At 39.5% G+C, this 23,189-nt stretch overlaps 1 protein-coding gene across 1 annotated transcript; it reads left to right on the forward strand.

Moving 5' to 3' along the window:
* The first annotated feature begins 1,945 nt into the window (after positions 1-1,945).
* Positions 1,946-22,442, forward strand: LOC126383189 (leucine-rich repeat and coiled-coil domain-containing protein 1-like). The gene is given in 20 exon segments (XM_050033659.1): positions 1,946-2,373; positions 3,811-4,016; positions 4,154-4,219; positions 4,326-4,493; positions 6,006-6,172; positions 7,687-7,878; positions 8,319-8,512; positions 9,311-9,485; positions 11,802-11,868; positions 11,871-11,949; positions 13,015-13,219; positions 13,457-13,596; positions 16,121-16,322; positions 16,955-17,140; positions 17,400-17,574; positions 18,481-18,644; positions 18,880-19,088; positions 20,520-20,657; positions 21,450-21,585; positions 22,168-22,442. Coding segments are annotated over 20 exon segments (3,024 nt in total). The 5' UTR covers positions 1,946-2,329; the 3' UTR covers positions 22,279-22,442.
* Positions 22,443-23,189: the final 747 nt, after the last annotated feature.

A 23,189-nucleotide genomic window follows, 5' to 3' on the forward strand; every position in this document is an offset into this window, starting at 1 on the left:
TTAGCATGCTTATATTTTCATAAATCAATACTTGACCTTGAAAACTGCAGCTGAAAAAAACAATCTCATCTCAAGGTCCATTAAGTAATTTCTTTGTGTACTTACTAAGATCATGTGATATGACTGAAAACTCCAGAACAGTTGTATAAAGTCTTCCGTGGCTCTGGGTGGAGCTTTGTCATATCTGTTTGGGCTTTTTCACATATTTTGTATGTTTCAGCTTTTCAATATAAAACTTGCTTACCAACAGGGGTGTTGAGTTTGAAAGAGGTGTGCATTTACAAGGCAGAAGGGGTGTAAAGAAAAATTGTATTGAGCTGAATTATGGGAAATGAACCAGCTTTTTTGGAGCTTGTGCTGTGCTGGAACCTAAAAATCCAGACATCTGGGCCTCTAATGGTTTGATTTTGGCCATTTCACTTAAATCTGTCTCTAGCTACTCCCCAGCCTACTGAATACAGTAATACAGAATCACTGAGTACTGTACTTAAGTAAAATTTGGGTTTTTATACTACTTTGTACTTCTGCTACATTTCAGAGTGAAGTATTGGTGACATAAGAGAGTAAAGTGTAGCGTAACATTAGAGTGATACATACATTTTTTTTGAAAATATATTCATTACTTTTTCTTTCACAACAAGTAGGGTATGGATAGGGTTACACAGGGCCTGTCTTATGGAAAGAAAGGAACAAAAAGTAGTCTACAAAAGACTAAACAATAGAAACTAACAAACCAAAAACACAGAACACCAGCCAAGATTCATACATGACACATCAGAGGTTACCATGATGATGTGAAATAATCAAGGAACAATCATGTAAATCCCTGCAGCATGACAGCAGTGGGACACAAGGCCAGTAATACTCACCTATGGCCCGCAGGCCAAATCTGGCCTCAGATACAGTGCCAGGTGACATCCCAATCATTTTCTAATTCTCAGAGAAAATAAATGGATTCACTTTGGGATGTTTTTGTACTTTTAATGTAAAATATCAGAGATGCACTGATCGAATGACTGGTAACCAGAATTGGACAATGCTCAGCTTGATTGTCCATGAACAGTGACTGGGCGATCAAATTTACATACGCACATGCGCCACATGATGGTTCATGACGCAAACAACAGCAGACAGTAACTTAAAAATATGTTTGTATGTGCTATCAGTTGCAGTTATTCAAGAGAAAGAACGTACGAGTTGTCCAAAATCTGAATCAGCAGGTCAGATTTAAAAAAAAATATCAGAAATCTGAATCGCCCAGGAAAATTTCAATTGTTGCATCTCGAATAAATAACCCAGGGGAAGATCCACTGGCCCCCCTGACAGAGGTATGGGCTAAGCCCCTAATGTCCTCAAATCCTACAAACGCCCTGCGCACACCTGGCGTTTGCATAGCTGCTGCAACTGGCCCCTGGTCTCCTGTCATTTTAGAAAAAGTTGCCCCAGGCAAAGCAGGTTGAGTATCCCTGCACGAGGCTCAACTTCGTTTAGGGTTGTTCTTCCCAAATTTTATCGAATTGGTCTGTTTTTTTTAATGTAATATACATGTCTAATGCCACTAAATCAAACAGCACTCTGCCAGCCTTTAACAGTTGGTTTTTCATTAATCCACTGCAATCAAGTGTTTTTCCTGACAGCTAAAGCAGTTAAATGTCTTACCGTTTTTTTTAAAGTGATATATATTAATCTATCAATGATTATAATTTAGTAATATACTATATATACATTTGATTTTGAAATGGCCAATTCTGTATGCTTAGTGCTTGTACTTTGTAGGGTATATTTTGATCCAAATACTTTTGTAGCCTACTTAATTTTGTACTTAGTACCCATAGTTAGTACCATATTGGTCTGTGTTTGTCTGACAGCCCGGATGAAGCCATGGGCGGGCAGGACATATTCCCGGATGTTTCCGTTAACTACGTCATGTAAACAGGAAGTCCAATACCAGAAGCGGCTAGTTCAACTATAGAGTTCAGTAATTACAGATTTCAACTCGACGGAGAAGCTAAAAACAACAAAAAATGTTTTAACGAACTCACAAAGGCTGGTTTGGCTGTTAGAAAATATAACACAATACTTGTTGGCGGTTCCAGTCTTTGTTACTGTGCTTGGTAAACGGTTTACCTCCTGAGCTCGACCGCTAATAAACTTTTGCTATGCTGCTAGGTTAACGTACCTTAGCTAAAGATTTTCAGGATGTGTTGGCAAGGTTTCTGCACACTATCTAAATATGACAGCAGTGTTCATTAGCCCGCAGACGTGACATTTAACGTTGAATAACTCGACTGTACAGACGGGTGAATAACGCTGGCTGCATGTCGTCGTTATGGGAGACAACGAGCTGAGTCTTATGGACAAGAATATAACAAGGTAACGTGAACATAAGCTAACGTTTAACACAAGTCTTTACTTGGCTTTGTTCGATAGTTAACTGGAAACTAAGTTGCTTAAACGTTGAATTCTGTCCTTATAAGTCATTACTTAAAGTGCACACGTATTATTAATAAAATGTCCTTAAAATATCAAAACTAAAAGTACTTATAATGAAGCAAAATTGTCCCTGTCAGCGTTAGTTCATGCTAGCTATATTATTGGACTATTGTCACCAATACAAAGTGGTTGAAGAAGTATTGCGATCCTTGACTTTTGTAAAAATAGCAATATTACATTTGTAAAATACCATGTTACAAGAAAATTCCTACAATCCAAATTGTATTCAAGAGAAAGTATTAGCTTCAAAATGTACTTGAAGTACTGAGAGTAAAAGTGCTCATTATGCAGAATGGCCCATTTCACATTTATATATTATATACTGCTGGGTATCTTAACATATAATAATAAGATCATTTTGCAGTCATAATTTTAATCTACAAAGTCAATAAAGCTGTTAAATAAATGTAGTGGAGTAAAAAGTACAATAGTTCGCTCTGAGATTTAGTGGAGTAGAAATATAAAGTAGCATGAAATGGTAATACTTAAAGTACAGTGAGTGAGTGAAGTACAGGTACCTCATAATTGTACATAAGTATAATACTTGAGTAAATGTAATACTTAGTTACATTCATCCACTGCTAATAAATTGATTAATGAGAAGCATATAAACTGGCTAAGATCATTTTAACTTTAATATACTACTATTGGATAGCTTAATCACTTGTAATGCATCACCTTTTATAAGATCAGCACATGTTTGTTTGTAACAACTTTTCTGCAAAGTGAGTAGTAACTATAGCTGACAGATAAATGTAATGGAGTAAAAGTACAATATTTTCTTGTGAAAGATAGTGGAGTACAAGTTAAATATAGTTAGGATATTAATGAAGTAAGCAAGTAAAGCAGCAGTGGCTACCTCAAAAGTGTGCTTAAGTTCGATTGAGTAAATATACACTCCACCACTGATATGTCTTAACATTGCTTGTTTTGACCGACTTACAGTCCAAACCCCCCAAATAATCAGCTCAAAGAAACATGACATAAAGAACACAATAATTTGCTCAGTTCTCAGCAAATCCTCACAACTGAGAAGCCAAAACCAGAGGGTGTATATGCATATTTCCTTCAGTTTATTAATTATCAAAATAGTTGCTGATAGTGCTTCTGTTGTGGACTAATGGTTTCAACTCTCATACTTTTATTTCTTTGGGGCCTTTGAAAATACTTAAAACAATCTGAGATGGAGAAGTCGCTTTTCAGTCAAAGTGTTTGTTGCCTCAACTTTTAGAAGGACCTATAGAGCAAATGGGTCTGGGCATGAAACACAAGTATTTTCTTTCATGGTGAATCTGTTGTTTCACCTCTTATGTCTAGTTTGCTAGATGTCCACCTGAGTCCCACTGTAACATCGCTCAATCTGCACTGCAATCACATCCCACGGATCGAGGGCCTGACCTCAGCTTGGCACCTGCGGCACATAGACCTTTCCTCCAATTGCATTTCAAAGATTGAGGGTCTAAGTTCCCTCACTTCCCTGAGGACTTTAAATTTATCCTGTAACTTAATCAACAAGGTTGAAGGTGAGTCTTTAGTCACCATTTTACTCTGACAATGAATTTTTCAGCTTTGTAGATGTTCTCGGAGTAATAATTCTTCATTACTGAGTCTATGAGCTGTAAAATCACTCAGTTGTTAATGTCCCCTCCCTTTACCTCAGGACTGAACGGCCTCGTGAACCTAACAAGATTAAACTTGTCCTACAATCAGATAAACAACCTTACCGGTGAGTTAAATACAGCCTCGGCAAACATGTCCTTCTCTGCGCTCGGATATAAACACTAACTGGTGACTGACACGTCAATGCTGTTGATTCTTGATGTCCTCATCAGGCTTGTTGTATCTTCATGGCACCGGATACAAGCTGAAGCACCTCAGTCTCCATGGCAACCACCTGGACAGCATTGATCACCTCCTGCAGTGCCTGCTGGGATTGCAAAGTTTAAGAGAGGTGACTTTGAGCCAGGATGACAGAGATAACCCACTGTGTAGATCACCAGGTAGGACATGAATGTGATTTTTGGAATGCAACCATAGTGGTTGGAGTGTTACCTGTAAACACTGGCCTTTCACAGATGTTATCTGATATGATATTTTACGCCCTTAGTGTCAATTTTTCCTGTGGAACTGAAAATGGCATCTAATATCAGTATTTTTCAAGCTATTGTTTTGAAGTTAGAAATTCCAGTATTGTGAAAATAGTAATGCAGCCTTTATACACCCCAGTTTATTAGGTACACCAAGCGAATTTAAATCCAGTCTAAATTTTTGCTGCATGCTAAAAACCCACATTTATGGACTGCACCTCAACACCTCATGTTAGCACTTACACTCCCCCATTTCTTAAAAAACAAAAACAGCACAGAACAAGCTTGTAATTGTTTGTTTTGGAGGGATGCAGTTCAGAATGCACTTAGACAAAAGTGACTGCTGAAAGAATTTAATATAATGTCATAAGATTAACAACCCTGCATAAAACCTCACCTTTATGAAGGTTGTAATGCTCAGTTTTTGTTGAAGACGTGCTGGTTTAACTTTATGGTCCTTTTGCAGGCGTCGTATTTTGCAATTCTGTCCCTCACATTTAGTATGTCTATGTGGGTAGACAAAATAATAGAAACACCTCTCAGTTTATCAGCACCACAAACCAGTGCCTCCAAAATCAACACTTTCTAAAACATGAAGAAGTCGTGAAATCCGTCATGAAGGTCAGGTGTATTGAGGTGTAACGTATAAACTGACAACTGAGAAAACTGAGAAAGATTTTTTTGCGTTGGGCGTTTAAAAAGTAAAATAAAGACATCATCAGTACGTCCTACATACAGCAGACTTTTTTTCTTTTGTCTCTTGTTTCTGATGCATCTCTCACTAATCCAGACAATAATTGTTAGACTTTGCAGACAAACTGAATCATAAGTCTCCCTTGTATTGTCCATAATGACAACACAATAAAAATAAATGGTAGTCAAATTGACAGCCGCTGAAAGTAATGACTGTGGCCTATTGATCTCTCGATACATCTTTTGTGTGTATCTTTTCCTAATTGGATTGAAGGATGGTATATAAATATAAAAATGTTTCCAGTGTTTTCCTTTAAGCTGTGCTGTGCACCCATTATCCATATCCCCCTGTTCATGATTAATTCACAGCAGTAGTTGTTGAAAGCACGTGTTTAAATCCACGAGGGTGCACTTAAAGCATTCTTACAACCCTTGCTGTCAATAAGCGAAGGTGCACTTAAATTAGCTGTGCTCAGTTCTCATTAAGCAGGCTGCATCAATAGTGCATGTGAGGATAGCATACACAGAAAAGAGGTTATTCATTTGGATATAGATTATTTGATTTTGTGCAACATAACATCTGATGTTTCAGCCAAGCTGTATACCACTAATGTGACAATACTGAATAATGGTGTTATTGGGCAATCATGCAGATTTAACCTGCTCGGGTTTTATAATGTGTGTGTGTGTGTGTGTGTGTGTGTGTGTGTGTGTGTGTGTGTCTCACTGCAGGTTACAGGGAGATTGTAATTCAGTCATTGCCACAGATCTCTGCTCTGGATGGTCTGGACCGGCTGGGAAATCCAACACATCAAGGTCTAAGGAGTCCCTGTGATATCCCCGGTCTGGAGAAATATGTGGACCTCCTGCTGTCCTCCGACACTAGTCACAATGAAGCGGTAATTTTTGATGCCATACCACCATTAGTGGCCATATATTTACACCATTATATTTTATTATTGACCATATTCCAAGTATTTTTTTTTTCCTAAATTAAACATTTATATAACCAGGATGTCTCTTGAGATAAATTTTGAAGCGTCACAGGCAGAACACACCCAGTTCATTTACAACATTCATATATAGCACAATAAAATGGGACATAAGATGAATGAGAAGGAGTAGATGTACTCTAAAACTGTTAAAGTCCTTACAAAATTGGATTCTGATTGTGGCTTTAAAGTTCTTGTATAACGGCCACATTTGAAAATAAAGTTTATCTTGTAAAATATTAAATATATTAATAATGCAAAGCATGCATAGTACAAATTGCAATTTTGCCAAGTTCAGAACAGACTCTGTCTAATTTATGCATACACTTCTGGCAAAATAATAAAATTACGTAGTTACACTTTTTGAAACTGAAGAAACATTTTACATAGAGAAGACCTCATGTTAAACAAAGGAAATGTCTTTGTTAGTGGATGTGCCATTTTTTTAATCCAAAATATTGTAATTCAGAATCCAAATTTAATTTGTTGTTTCCACATCTATATTTTTCGGATTTGGAAAATTCATACACACATGTAGGAAAACAAAGAGTGATTTTGCACTGCAGAGACTGTTCTCTCTCTTCCAGAAAGTGTTAAAAGAAAAAGGTCAGTATTTGGGGTTACTTAGGACCTAGGGAGCACAATTGCGACATTATCTAAGTGACATTTGTTTAAGTTGTTGCTGCATTGTAGAAAAGACCACCAGTTTCAAGATCCCAATCCCATACAATTTGGTCAACCTTTGCATTATGCCTTTTATTGTTTATATATGTAGAGACCATGTCAAGAATTACCCTTACCTGCCTTCCTACTTTATCACCCATATTTGTGCAGTTCAGAGAATGAGATCAGTGAATGCAGATTTTAGAGAAGGCCAAGAAATGCAACTGTACTTACCAACTGCTACTTGCGTTAAAATAGCAGTCCACTTTTGTGTATTGGTACAGTTGTTTTTCCACTCCTGATGCAAACTGTACCCCAGACCACCTTTTCAAGTGTACTTGGGCACAAATCAACGTATCGTGCCTGGGTACAGTACACAGTGATCACACTAATCAAACAAACTAGACTTCGTGGTTAAGTATACATGGATCTGGGTCTCAAATGTGAAAGCCTCCGTAATTAATTAGGACCATCTTGCTGTGAAGTTATGGTGCTGATTATTGAGCCACTGTATCACCCTGTAGCCCAAGTCATTGTTGTTAATAGCAGATTACCAGTAGTCACTGAACTGCTGGAATATTATGTAATTTAGTAGATTTATACTGGAATGAAGAACATTCAAGAATCTGATCTCTTTACCAATAAGTTACACATTAAAATGGCAAAATCCATCTGTTCTCTTTGTACTGGCTGCAGTGTGACACAGCGAAGTAGAGAGAAATGGGGGGGAAAAAAACAAATTTAAGTTTCCATTGCAGGTTGGAGAGGATGTCCATCTCGCCACACCCCGCATCGATGAGGTGCTGACCCAGTTTCGTCAGCGGATTGCTTCTGAAGCAATCACAGTTCCAGTCGCACAGGTTCCCTCTACTGTGGCCGATCCAGCAGACCCCGTTAATGAACAACGCATCAGGAAATTGGAGCACCAGGTGTCTCAGCTCATCCAGAAGGTGCTTATTTTACACTGCTAAAAGCTATTAAGTCAATTATTAGGAAGTATTTGTGCGAGGTATACAGAAGGTGAAGAGATAATGGTATCGATGGGTTGTATTTAGATACAAACAGGTGTATTTATCCTTCACTGGTAATGGTCTTTCTTTATAAATTAGGTTGTAAATCACAAAAAATAGTAGAAACTGGAGTATTTTAGCATTTTCAGATTTGAGAGAACATTCTTGCCTAAAGATGCCTGTTGGGAGTGCTTAATTTGTCAGTTCTAGATTAAGTATTAATGGTATCTGCAGCTTCCCAGCTTTAGTGTGGGGTCTTTTAATTTGAATTATTTTTACTTGTTTCTTTTCTTAGTGTTCCAATTTATTTTGGTGCCATGGCTATCGAATACAATGTTAGTCTTATCACGTCACATATCGTGTCTGTGATGTTTCCTCAGGCCCCTGCCAAAGACAGTAGCTCTGTTCATTCTGTGGGGACGGTACGAAAAGCCAAGAGAGACACAGATCGCACGTCAGAGAGTGAGTGTGACAGCGGGAAGGAAAACAGGAGGAGCACCAGGATCCCCAAACATCGGAACAGCATAACATCGAGGATGAGCCCCAAGGAGACCAAGGGCCGGAGATCAGACAGGTGATTGTACAGCAGCTCATCATCTTCAGCTGTCAGGTTAACTACTCTGTGATGAAAATAATTTGTTTTGCCGTCATGTTACATGTGCACTCCCTGATTTTGTTACACGAGCTAACTGACCCCCACACAAATCCCAAAATTCTTTCAAACTCACTGTTAATGTTTTAAAACAACTGTGTGAAGACTTTTTAAACTCTATTAGACACTATAACCAAACCATGGAGAGCACCTTTGAGTACCGATAATCACATTCATAAACAGTTTGCTGACACCAAAGTGTTTGTGATGGTGTAATTGACAAAGTTTGCTCTCACAGTAATCAAACACAACACGCAGCAGTGAGTATTTCCATTTTGTTCAGCATGCGTCAGCCTGATACCATCAGGTATCTTGATGTTAGAGGAAATCCTTTTACCTCTCAGCTGGAAAGCGGTGATGAATTTTCTCCTCAGAGGTAAACTTTCCTCCTCACCGGTAGAAATTACAACTGTCATCTCACTCCCATGATTAACGACCGTGCTTCTACGGTCTACCCCCTCATCTTGCTTCATCAGCCACTGATGACATGTGCTCAGGATTCAGTAATTTAACTTAAGTAAGCTCCCAACTGTCCTCATCAAAGGCAAGGTGATTTAAAAAATTAGCTCCAAATTCAATTCCAAGTTGTTCAAACTTTGCCAACTTATAGAAGTGAGCAAGCTGTCTGCTTTGACTTTTACTGAGCCAGACATTAGCTTGAAGGCTGTTTATAATCCTTTTCACAGCTGGTTCAATACCTGTGATTTGTTTTATGCGCAGCGATCAGGAGAATCATAAACAGAGGAGTTCAAAGTCAGCTGTGGGGCCCAGGAGGAAGGCTGGCGGTGCAGGGGGCGCAGATGCAGCGGGGCCAATAAGGAGCGGACCTGTGAGAGCTGCTAAGGCCTCAGGCGACGTGAAAAATAAGTCCACTGAGGAGGAGGAAACCTACAGGGTACGACAAAGACAGGTCACCTGCAGTCTCAACGGCAGCTTCTATTTTTATTAAATGAAACGAATATGAAAAAGTTTAACGTCTCAGTACAACAGGGGAGTCGATATCCTCTAGGTGTTTGTACCCATATGTCTGTGAAAGCATACTTTTAAGCATACTTTTATTTGTATTTCTTTTTATTTGACACAAAACTATTATGCAACAACATGCACAAACAGGAACAGAATTCAATATGCCGCTTGTAAATATAACTGCAAAACAAACAAACAAAGACAATAACAAAAAAAAGGTCATTAGACTTTTTGTCCTTTCTGAGATAACTGTAGTCAATAACCTAAAAAACCAGACTCTTATTACGTCCCTGTGGTTTAAATTGTATTTCTGTGATGGATTACTTGAAATTTTGTTACAAAACACCATTATATTCAGGAGTCAATCATCAGTTTGGTTATTAAAGTAAAAAAAATATCCGTGTGCATTCCCCAAACATTAAATTAATTTGATGTTAATCATTGTGTTATACTAATGGGCACAATATACATATAGAGACACAAATACTCATTGAATGTATAGAAACAGCATATTTCCAGCTACTTTAGTTATTTAATTCCAACAGTCACTTTGGCTGAGAGTATTCCACCCATGCCCAAAAATTTAATTCTGGTACTCCACTGATTTAGCATTGCTTTCCTATAATATTACTGGACTCACAATAGACTGATGCGGTCACTTTTCCCAAAATCAAGACAGAACAAATTTGAAATAACATGCAATTCGTTAAAAATGTTTTTAATGCAACACCCCTGCCCCCCTGAAAAAATAATGTTAACAACAGTTTGTTAACTTTACAGTATCAGCTATTTCAATAACTTCACATTACCATTACATTTCATGTGTATGGTGTTAGTTGAGAGCATTGTTTGTGGTTACATGGGAGATGTCAAATTCATCTAGCATCCTGCCAATGCTTTCTGCAGTGTGGACAGCTGTGTGGTCTTTGCTTAGCTCCTCGGTACACCGAACGTAGGTGTCATTGCTTAAGCTTATGCTGAATCCAAATGTCCGGACTTCACCCTACTTGTGGACTCACGGACTTTGCAGTCGCGTTCACGGGAGGTCTGGGAGTACTGAGGGCTGTCCAAATCCACAATTCAGCCAGTCCTCAAGGGGCCCTTAAGCGGACGTTCTGCAGACTTCCAGAGAATCCGATTGGGGTACAGATCTTATCAGACTTCACTGATTTCATAACCCACAATTCCTTGCAATACGGACGTGATGTTGTGGGTTTTTCACCTGCTGAAAAAAAGTATAATTGTGTAAAATAGTTATTGATAGTTAAGCCTATTAAAATACTACTTGAATTTTGTAGGCCAGAAATAATATTCAACCACATCATGAAACAGAGATATGTAGAAGTGTAGGCTGTAGAGGGACTGAAAATGCATTGTAGTATTGCCGCCTATCAGGCTGTGTAGTGTAATAGGCGAAAAAAGAAAAAGAAAAACAATTTATTGAGTTATAGTCCTGTCCTTATTACAAACATTTCTGTTTTTGAACGTCCGTGGCCTGCTTTATAGATGTATTTATACATTTTTGTCAAAACAAAAAAGGCTACATGTGGGATTTATATCGTGTTATCTGCAGGAACAGATGAGTAGGCACTGTTCATCAACTTATATGACATGTATGTGAATATGACAGCAGCGATAGTTGAATGTTTCCATGGCAACGAGTAAATCAGTCTCAAGAGCTGTCTATCAGCCGCTTGCAGTCTCTGCCTTCCCAGACTTTACGTAATGACAGTAAATATGTCACACTACGTACAACTGAAGTCCGCGAGGGCTCAGTCTGCAAGTCCAGAGGGTGGACATTTGGATTTAGCCTTAGTTTACTGAAAGGTCAAGAGGGCATGCATCAGGTCAAGCTGATAGTGGAATTTCAGAGCCCCCTCTGCTGGATTACAGGGCAAACTACTTAGAAACAGTCTGCTGCACTTATAGACTGTAAATTTAGAATTTGAACAGTTTAAAAATTAATGTTCATATGAATGGTTGAATTTTGAATAAAAAGTAAAAGCCCTGTGATGGACAGTTGAAAAATTAAAGCCAGGAGCCACCAAAGTCTTTATACGACTTTTTAAACATATGCAGTAGCGCTCCCCAGGACCTGTAAACAGACTTTAATGTGTTCTCCTTTATACATATAAATATTCTGTACAGGAACTCACTGATACTTCAGAACCCCTTTTGAAACACTAGATGTTGTTTACTTGTTCATCCCTTAGTGTTTGTGTTTTTGTGTATTTGCATGTGTCAGACTATTGTGGAAGAGCGTGACCAGGAAAGAGAGAGGCGCTGGAAGGCTGAGCAGGCTGTGAGGAAACTAACGAGGATCTAAAGTGCCTGCAGACAAAGGTCAGCGAGGAGAAAGACCTGCAGAGCATGGCCTTGCACACCACCGACAGGTAGGAGGGGAAACCGATCGGACAAACAGATGCACATGTTTGCACACAAACTTCCACACGAATCGGTGCAGCAGCTCTAAAGCAGATATCACGATGAAAAGAGATAATTGAACTTGTCTCTGTGGATTTTAGTTGTCAAATGCATAATGGATTCTCATCTGTTTCAGCCCTCTTCATCTTTTGTATTGGCTCTCGTGAGACCAGGGCCCGCTGCCTGTCTCATTCTTGAACAATGAGTATCCATCCCACCATTAAAAATCCTCACTATCTTTGTTCCATACCCTCTCATGAAATCAAGCACTCATTTTGGCTCCATTACCCCAAAACCTCAAAGTATGCCTGCAGTAATCCATGATAATAAAGCTATTTCATTAACCTACACACCCATCCTGCTTATATACCTTATATGTAAATTCCAGAGGGTCTAGTTATCTATAATGAAATATTTCTATATGTGAGAGCATTTGGCAGTGTGCTGCACTGCACAGATAGAGCCAGGTGTAACTGTTTCTGTGCACTGTTCTTGCTTGCAACACACCCTGCTTAGATAAATCTGCATTATGGCTGTAATTAGAAGCCTGGTGACAAGCATATGTCAGCTGTATTACATGAATCAATCTTAACTGTCACTTTCTAATCACACCGAACACGGCTGCCGCTGTTGATTCCCTCGCTCATCAGGAGACAGATTACAGTGAAATGACTCATTGCAGCTAATTTAAAGAGGGAGCAACTGTAGGTGGTCGTAGTTGTACTGTGTGTCCTGAATTTGTCAAGCTTGTTCTTTCTTTCATCAGGCTGCCCGCCCTTTTGTTTTATGTTTTTTTTTCTATTCCCATTTTCACTGTATTTCCATTTCCTCTCCCTAAAGATAAGACTCTGACTATGCTGCAATGTCAGATGTCTTCAATTTCACAGGCTATCACATTTTTAACAGCGGGTGATAAAACACAGGGGACAATCAAGGGCATCACAAAATGGGTAGCGGTTGCCAATATCAGTTTCCATACACAGTAAAAAACAGTCATTCAGGTTATTACTCTGAGCATGTTTCCACCCGTACAGACTGAAGGAATTGTTGCTGAAGGAGCGGTCGGGGCGCTCAGAACTGCAGAGTCGTGTTGAGGAGCTGGAGGGGAGGTGTCAGTCCCTAACCCAGCAGCTGGAGCAGGCCTGCAGCAGTGAGGAACAACACAAGACTGCACTGCACAGACTGGAGGAAAGCATCTCCCATGGCGAGACACTCAGGGCTCGCCAGCAGGCTGAAGAGGTGCAGTAGTTGGTTTAGTTTACATGATATATCATACTGGTGCATCCTGTTACCTACCACTGAACATATTAACTCCCAATGTCACCATCGTTTTTGATTAAACTGGTGAGGTGGTTCAGTGATCCCTCCTGCAGAGTGAATAAATGCAGCCAGATGAAAGGACTCAGCAGAGAGGGTCATTCAGCTCTGAGCGTACGTGATCAAACATAGTATAAAACATGTGCTGACCTTCCTCAGATGAAGCGGTATCAGGAGCTGGAGAACAGGGCAGCAGCTCTAAAGAGAGAGCTGGACATCCAGAGAGCCTCAGTGCACCATCACAAAGACAAACTGCAGCAGCTGCATGAACTGCTGGCATCCAGGGAACAAGAGCACAGGTATATCTAATGGATTTCATTCTGAGTCACTGTAAGAAGCCTGGCTTAGTATGAACTTTACCCTCTTTTTAAAGGAATATTTCACCCCCAAAATGAACCTTTGTATATCAGTTATTCACTGTTACCTTGACTTTGTGAAGAAAACTTTCTCGCATGCCTCTATGGCAAATAAAGAATCCAATAAAAGGTGAACATTTTTGATGAAACGAAGTAAACAGGGTCCTCATTTACAGCAAAACCATATCAAATCATCCGTTAAACTCACACACAGCTCGTGCAGTGTAATCCAAGTCTCATTTATCCGGTCATATGCTCAGTACTTCCCAAACACATGCATTTTCGGTAAACGTTCTGATTTAAAATACTTCCACATACGAGTAGCACGCCTGAGCACGTGTACGATTTAGCTCTGCAAAACGCTGCTCAAGCAAGGCTCAAATGCATGCACGTGCCAATACGTGCTGCTTGTCCCTGCGTGAGACAGCTGATGTGAAAGTGTTTTAAATAATTAGGTTTTAGCGAAAGTGCATGTGTTTGGAAAGTACTGAGCGTATGACTGGATAAATGAGACTTGGTTTATACTGCATGAGTTGTATGAGGGTTTGTAAACAGATATTTTGATGCGGTTTTGCTGCATCATTTGTAAATGATAATCCGACCCCGATTACGGTTCATGAAGAATGTTTGCCTTCTTCGGATTCTTCGTTCACCGTTGAAGTATACGAGAAAAGCAAAGTTTTTTTTCACTAATTCAAGCTAGTACATGGTGCGTTATTGACATACAACTTAAGTATTCCTTTAAAGGCTAAAAATCTGCTTTCTCAACCAACTTTTTCCTATTTGTAGTGGGCTTCTGAAAGGTTTCTATATTTGTGTCTATGTCTTTGCTCTTCGAACCAACTGGTTTGAAGTAGACAGGGCTCAACCTTGGGCGAGGGCCAATATTTCGGGCTGATCCGGTGTAGTCAGCAGATATCCGAGCCAAGACTTCCTCTTCTGTACGCAAGTCATTTTGGCTAAGATATCTGCGTATGAATACAGATACATTTTTCAAAGATGCTAATATAAAGTCAACTTGTTGTTATACTGTATGATAGCCAATGGATTGCAAGGTTGCATTTGGACCAGTGAGTCCGCCTCTCCACAAGGACTGTGTACCTGCAAATGTGATTGGTCAATACTACTCCCACTACAAACAACTATAAACAGAAACCAGAGCACTTCCAATACCAAAATCCGATTGCCCACAGACTTTGCATACATATGCAGATATCTGTTTATAGAGATTAGACAGGGCTCAGTTGGAATATGGTGATTTAAAGTGTGATGACTTGTGGGGTTGTTTGCTTGTGTTTCCAGCACTGTCAGTCAAAATCTGATCATAACACAACCACGCAGTTCTGATGGAGCAGATTAGCTGAGTTTTGGAGTGTTTAACTCCTGAGAGACAATGTGTGGGGATGTTTATTTCTAAAGATTGTAGTTAATTGTAGATTTTTCTGGTCTGTAGTAAAACAATAGCCAGGTTGCTGTAATAATTCCTTCAGTAAAATATACTTTCCTAATGTGTTTCAATAAAGTTGCACTTTAAGACAAGTTTTTTTAAAACTTGGAAAAAAAAGTGAACCAATCCTTTTAAGATTTAAAATCAAGTTTTGGGATGTTTTATTATGGTTTATTGTGGTAACTAATTTCTAATAGTAGCAAAATTCTTTTAGAAATCTGCTACATCCAAATTAAAGACTCATTGAAATAACTGCCTTTTAATATTCATTTGTGAATATTAAATCTCATTCCAAGAGTGTCAGCACACATTTATCATTTAAACTCTTTATTAAAACATTTATTTGTTTTGCCCTCAGTTTCCTTTATTTATTTTTAATCTTTTTGAATGTATTCTGAATAAACAGTTGGAATTTCATGTTATGACCCACAAATTTACAAAGTCCAGGCTATTCCGTTTGTGTTAAAAGGGAACACCACTTAAATTAAGAATTCCAATATGTTATTCCCATGGCCTGGGGAAGTTCAGTCAATATTTCCATACAATATTTGAGCTACTCTCTCAAAGCCAGAATCCAAAGAAGTTTGTCTCAAACTTGTGATGTCACACAGGGTATAGAGCTGCTTTATAGACAATGCATGGGAGGCAGATTTCGTGGACCCACAGAAATTTTTTTTTTTTTTTTTAATATACAAATTAGCTACATTCTGTTGTAGTGTTCACAGTTCTGAAACACAAAATGTACCCATATACTCACTGTCATCTATAACATCTATAACATCTTTTCCAATTCATTGTCTGTGGAGCAGCTCCAGACTTTAAACTTTACACAAATTTGAGTTTTAGCACTTTAGTTTTTTGATATCAAAGAGAGTTGTTCATGTCTACTAATATTTTCAGACTGTCTTAGACTATAAAAATAACATATATGAATTTTGAAATTTACTGTAGTTCCCCTTTAAGGCCCCAGTAGCCTTTAAAACAGGTCAGTATACCTTCCTTGTTTGTTTTGTTCTACAGAAAACAGCTGGACTTGCGGTTGCAGCCTGGCGGGGCAGATTTCCGCGAGGCAGTGGCGAAAGAAGTTGCATTAGTGGAAGAGAGACACGGCCACAGGGAGGCGGAGCTGCAGGAGAAACTGGCAGAGGGCAGGAGACAGTACGCAGCTCTGGAGGACGAGTTCCGCATGGCGCTAACCATCGAGGCTGCTCGCTTCTCTGAGGTCTGCTAAAAGATGGACGCGTGCCATACAGATGGCCCATAATCACTGAAGTCTTCTCCTTAATTTGACTCTACATTCTCTGTACAGTCCAGCTGATAAATTATTACTGTGTCCAGTAAAAAGTGAAATGATTGAACTGAAATTGACCCCAATCTATATAGACATAGTGGATTTTCTTATTTCAGTGTGATGGTGAAAGCTGAGATTGAATTAGGGTCGTCTGACTCTGGACAAGTAGTCTGTGATTGCCACAGGAAGAAAGCTGTACAAAAAGATTGGATTTGAATCTGCACTTTCTCGTTACGGTTACAGATTTCATTCATACATTCTGCACAAAATGTAATCCAGTCTTGATTGCTACCACTTGTGCAATTTTCTACTTTCTACTTCTAACCTTTGACCTTTGGAAAAGTCTGAATAAGACACAGATTGCCGGGAAGACGCTCACTCATGGAAACCTTAAAAAAAAAAAAAAAAAGCTTCTATAAATCTGAAGCTCCTCTTATTCTGTCCGACCTCAAAGTGACATTGATTGATAAAATTGTCCAGTCAGGTCATGCTCAAACTGAAGTGCTTCACTCTGTTCAACTCTCATTTACATTCAACTCCACGTCCTCGCTCTGCTTCTGTAGGTAAAAGAGGCTTGTGATCAGATGACTGCAGAGCTGCTGGGGCTCAAGGCGACCCTCGCCCAGTCCCAGCAGGGGGAGAAGAAATCGGGCTCCCTGGTGCAGGAGCTCACCACCATGGTCAAAGAACAGAAGAACCGCATCACTGATCTCATCAAAGCCAAGAGAGATGCTGTCACCGATCTGAAGGTATGGCACTGAAGTAAAAGAGACAGATCTGACTGATTTATTAAGAATAAATTGTCTGATCAGGTTTGAAAAATCACATCATATAGAAGAGATGACCAGCGCTGGGCATTGCCTTTTCAAAAACTGTTCAGCCCGAGTCTTTAGGAGACTTTGAGACATGATGAATTTTGAATGGTCCAGCTGCCTTTCCATCTGTCAGCCATGACAGATGGCCGTTGATCATTAATACTGTCTCTCCCTCCGTCTGTCCCTGTGCCAGAGCCGCGTGCATTCCCTGGAAGCAGAGGTGAAGCAGGACCGGCGTCTCGACCTGCAGCTCGAGCTGCTAAAAAAGGACAAGTCGCGTCTGCTGTCTCAGCTTACCGCTCAGGAGTCGGTGATCGACGGCCTCAGGGCAGAGAGGAGGATCTGGGGTCAGGAGCTCGCTCAGCAAGGTAGGAGAAGTCCAGGAGGGTACTTGGAACTTTGACTAAGCCATGGCACACATTGAGAACCAGTTCCAGTTGTTTATCTGCAATCACTGCTACAGGTCTTCTTTGACTCTGCCTTACTTTATAATGCATTTGCCCAGTGGATGCTCTATATTGTCAATGAACAGAGTGAATCACTCTTAACATTTTAAAGATTCTACTTCAGAGTCAGTATGAAGGAGACAGTTTGTCTTAAAATTGCAGTCTGATGTTTTACTTCATCTGTACCAAGTAAAGCCTGCCATCTGGTGGTTATTTGGAAGAAATACACTCTTACACACATACTGTACTCAGAAGACCCAAAACTATTCAGTACAAATACAATTGGGCCAGATTTTAAAACCAGGACATGTAGATGGATTTTCAGCCTATTTTTGCTTTTGGTAAAGACCAAATCAAAACAAATGCAAAAAAAGCAATATTTATTATCTTACTTTTGAAATAAAAAAAAAATGTGGTCACATCTCTGACTCGGGCTATCACAAAATGGAGAAACAGAAAAACACTTGTACACTTGTTATTGCCTCTTGTTATGGTATACCTCTTGTTTTGTATACGTTATTAAAATGCACAAACACAACATTTTAAAGACACTGACAAGAAAAATATAATAAATTGATAGGGAATAAGGTAAATAAAATAGAAAAGGTATAATACATGTTAAAGGTATTCAATGTATAGATGCATACAGACTGTAAGCAGAGACACATCGCAAAAAAACACACAAATATAGTGAAGTAAAATGCCAAACTAGAGTGAATCTGGGCGAGCGTGTTTACAAACCATATCCGACAGTTGTGAAGTTTAACATTCACTGCTATGATAAGAGACAAGATCCAATTTTCAATTTTATGTATTTCTCTAAACTAGGAGCGTCCTTGGCTCAGGATCGTGGACGCCTGGAGGCCAGGATAGAGGTGCTGGGTGCTGAGCTAGACACTCAGAGGAAGCAGAATGAGAGAGACAACGATGCCCTAAAAATCAAAACCAAAATAATTGATGACCAGACGGAGACCATCCGCAAACTCAAAGAGGTAGTGAGATACTTTGATGATTGAAATCTGTGTTTTAACAGCAAATCGACGAAAGAGTTCATCATACTCTGCCACTACTTCAATGTTCATATTTGTGCATTTTACCATAAGCATTGTATGCGAGTAGTTTACATGTGTTTGTTTGCATTTATGTTTATCTTTCTGTCTTACCCTGTTTTTATCTTCAAACACACTTAAGCAGTTTCTCTTTATCCTCTGCCTTCCTGCTGTCCAGGCCCTGCAGGAGCGCGATGATCAGATCCGTAGGCTGCGAGAGGAGGCAGCCCAGGCCCAGAAGAGGTTCCAGGAGCAGCTGGAGGAGGAAACAGCTCGGCAGGCTGAGCTGAGGGAGCGTCTGGAGCATCTAAACACGCGCAAGGAGGAGCTGAAGCAGCAGCTGGAGGACAAGGAGGCAGAGCTTGAGGACATCAAAAGAGTTTACAGGCAAGCATCCCATCACAAACACACAAATATACAAGATATGCAGGATGTACTCACATAGACATACCAGTATTTTGGAAGTATTACTTTATAGAGATTTCCCACAGTCATAGAAAAGCTGGGAAAGTTATGGAATCTTATAAGCTTATTTTCCAGGCCTGGAAAGCCATGAAATTAGTAAGAGTCAGTGAGTGTTTAGGAGAAGTTATGCAATTTCGTTTTGTATATTTAAATCTGATATGTTTGAATAATGCCGGGCAAGTGGGGCAAGAAAAATGTTTTGACAATGTGATAAAACATGTTTCCGTATCTATGCCTCACTACTACTTTAAGATTATACTGCATTTTTTAAATGGAGCAACTGACATGGGCTTTCTAGGGCTTTCAATTGTCAGAGTACCAATGCACACTTTGGTTTCGCTTCCACTGGTCTGCTCTGAAAGTTGAGCATGGCAGTTTGAAGGTATGGAGCATTCTTTCTTTTAAACAAACCAGCCAATGGGCCAACCGAACTGTCAGCTGTCACTCCCCCACTCTGGGAGCGCTACTGCTCGGTGTCAGCAGACCATGTCCAGAGTGTGTTTTGAACGCATTAAATCACAGAACGGTTCAACCATACCAGAATGTGCATAGCGCTCAGAATGGCAATGTAGGTATGCACCCGCTTTATCCTAACTGTGACCCACATGCTAAGTGAGTTTGTTCATTTGTAAGGAGATAGTTCATAAGAAATGTATTCCAACAGTATTAGTTAGATGTAGTTAGCATTGTGATGGACAGCAAAATGCAAAGCTAAAGGAAGGCTATTGATAATTGTATTGGAAGGCTCTTGGAAGGCTTACTGGGTATAATAATAAAAAGTTTATTGATGGGTTGTACTGAAAGGCCTTAAAACATATGCCTACATACTTATGTTGCCCCATCCAGAAAATTTAAATTTAATTTCATACAATTATTAACATTTGGCATAAAGTTTACTATACAGCTCTGTTCGTGTTATACATTGGTCATAGACATTTTTTTAAGGGTCCTTGAAAAGTCATGGAGATGTTTTTAAATTTCGTTCATGAGAACGTGTGGGAAGAAGAAGATATACTTTCTTAATCCTCGAGTTTTTCACTTTGTGTACACACAGGCCCGAAATATACACACATGCACAAACAGGACCTGAACATACATTAAATGGAGAGATGTCAGAGTGAGGGGGCTGCCCATGGACAGGCGCACCGAGCAGTTGAGGGTTCGGTGCCTTGCTCAAGGTCAACTCGGAGGTGGAGGCGAGCTGGCCCCTCTCCAGCTACCAGACCACGCTCCATACTTGGTCCGTTCCATGACCTTAGACAACTCCTCCTAACGTCGACCTGATCAAATCAGTTTCTGCACCACTGTTGTGTTGTGTTTTTCTTGATTTCTCCATATCTATTTTTCTACCAGGGATTCCAGTAAGAAGTGGCAGGCAAAGGCAGACCTGCTGACTCGGCTGGAGGGCCAGGTGAAGCACATGAAGGACAACTTTGATTCCAAGGAGCGCTTGCTGCTGGAGGAGAGAGATAAAGCAGCAGAAGCACAAAAGTATGATACAACACCACATGAGAGGGAAAGTGTCTCTTTGAAATTCCCTTTCTGCTGTATTATTAAAGTCTCAGCCTGTGTGTATAAATCAAGTCACAGTTCTTATGTCTCATATGATGGGTGTTTTAGGTGTATTTGCTCTCTTTAAATTAACTTGTGTTTACAGAGTGGGCACAGTTTTGTAGATGGAGTGATTATCTTGCTTACAATCAATAATATGAAGTTTTTGATGCAGTCAGACCTGAGAAGAAAGTTGTTACTCTGTATTTCCATACCTGTCAGAACATGCACATGCACATGTTTGCCCAGTCATTGTCCACCTGCTAGATACAGGTAGACAGTTCTGCAACTTTCTTTATTCCTGTAGGAGATGGAAGTCTTTTCCTACATCAAGAGAGCTGATAAAATGCTTTTCCTCCAAAGCCTAAAAGGAAAATCACAAAAGGAAGATTCAGTGTATCTCACTCTGAACTGTTTAGGGCAATTTGGACTGTTTGTTAAATGTGTGCCTCCTCCATCTCTCTCCAAAACCCAAAAGCTAGAGAACTCTGAAGACTCATAATGGTAATGATATATTACATATGAAGTCTGTGGGTCAAATCATGGTCAGGGTGTGTTAGTGCCGTTGAGAGAGAAGCAGGTGAGCGACGTCATAGTTTATGTTTATGTCAGTGCTTCATTTCTGGGACCATCCACCTGAAAAGAAAACTTATGTATCCAAGGCAGTTAGGACAACATCCTCCTCCAACCTTATGCAACATTATGTTCCATTTGCTGTTGTCTGTCTTGCAGAGCTGCAGTAGAGAAGTTACACAGTGTGGATGATGCATTTCGTCGACAGCTAGAGTCTTGTCAGGCCGCCCATCAAGCTGAGCTGCTTCGACTGGCGAATGAGAAGCAGAAACAGATTGAACGAGCCAATCAGAAGGTAAAATATAGACACTAAGAGTAAGACACTAGTTTCCCCCCAAGTTGGAAGGTAAGAACAGGTGCTTAGTGCCAGTGTAGTCATGACAAATGTGAACAAAATTCTAGCCTTTAATGTGGATAAGAATTAGTCAGTGTGTGGTAAATATAGTAGTTTTCTAATTAGTCTTCATGTTAGATATGTACAGAAATATGATTTTCTAGTATTTTACCTGCTTTACCATGCTCAAAGGGAGTTTTGAAAGTGGTTACCAATGATTGCACTTGGAGTTGGAGTTTTAAATCCTTATCCATACTGGCAAAATCTTGTCACTCGAAATATTACATTTGGGACACAGCTGATCATTGTCTTCCAGCTGCCCCTTGTGAGCTTAAGGAAAAAAGAAGACATTTTGAAAGTGATGAATGTAAGGACGTAGGGCAAACCCTGTGATGCAGATATGCAGTTTGACAATATCACGAGTAGCATTTCACCCAGCACGGCCTTGAAAGTCTCTAAAAATTATGAACCTCATTGAATAATTTAAAAAACGTATGTTTTCTGTATCTGAGGCTGTTTGTCTGTCTGTCTGTGTTTTCTCAGGTATTTGAAGTGGAGGAGGAGATGCGTCAGCTCCTGGAGGAGACGGAAACTAACAAGAGAATCATGGAGGAGAAAATGAAACGTCTCACGAGTGTACTAAAAGACTTTTAACACATGAAATATGACTTCGTTGAATTTAAACACTAGAGGGTAATTTTGATTTTGTTTTTTTAAAGAATCAATTTAGTAGAGTTTTGTTTTTCAATTTTTTATGTTAAGTTATTGTTGTATTTTAGTTTATTATGATGTATCTAATAAATTCTCTCTGGAGCATATTTTTGTCTTTTCTTTATAACATACATAACTAATTTGAACAAAAGTAGTAGAGTAGAACTCATTTAATTTCATTTTAATTTTTTTTTTCGAGCATTTTGCCTTTAATGGACAGGACGGGTAAGCGGGGGGGGGAGAGAGAGAGAGAGAGGGGGGTGACATGCAGCAAAGGGCCACAGGCTGGATTCGAACCCGGGCCGCTGCGGCAACAGCCTTGTACATGGGGCGCCTGCTCTACCACTAAGCCACCGACGCCCCATTTCATTTTAATTTTTTATGTGTTCCGCTCATGTCCTTACGCAGCAACGTCACATAAAAAAAAAAAAAAATCTATTATATAATCCATGACCAAAAAGGTCTTTCAAAACACAAATAATCATAAGAAATATATGGTCTATCAGTTACAGTTATTCCCCAATACTTAACAGTAACTTAGGAAAATAAACAGAAGAATCAGAAGCCAGGCACAATGTCCCCTTCAACAAGGGGACAACTTCATATAGTCCAATTTTTCTTTCTTTATAGACTTTCTTCAACTCAAAACATATTTACACAATTCCACAGTTTAACGCCCACCACCAAAATACACATCTTTTTTAATGTAGTCCGTGCAAACTGGTGCTTGAAGTGAAATTTTCTTCTGCCGGTTATCCTCTGAAATAAAAACAGACAATTTTTGCAAGTGTTCTGGTAACACTCAGAATTTTGTTTAATACATAATTAACAGTGTCCATAAATCAACTTTAAGT

This window comes from Epinephelus moara, chromosome 21, assembly GCF_006386435.1.
Source record: "Epinephelus moara isolate mb chromosome 21, YSFRI_EMoa_1.0, whole genome shotgun sequence".
Lineage (NCBI taxonomy): Eukaryota > Metazoa > Chordata > Actinopteri > Perciformes > Serranidae > Epinephelus > Epinephelus moara.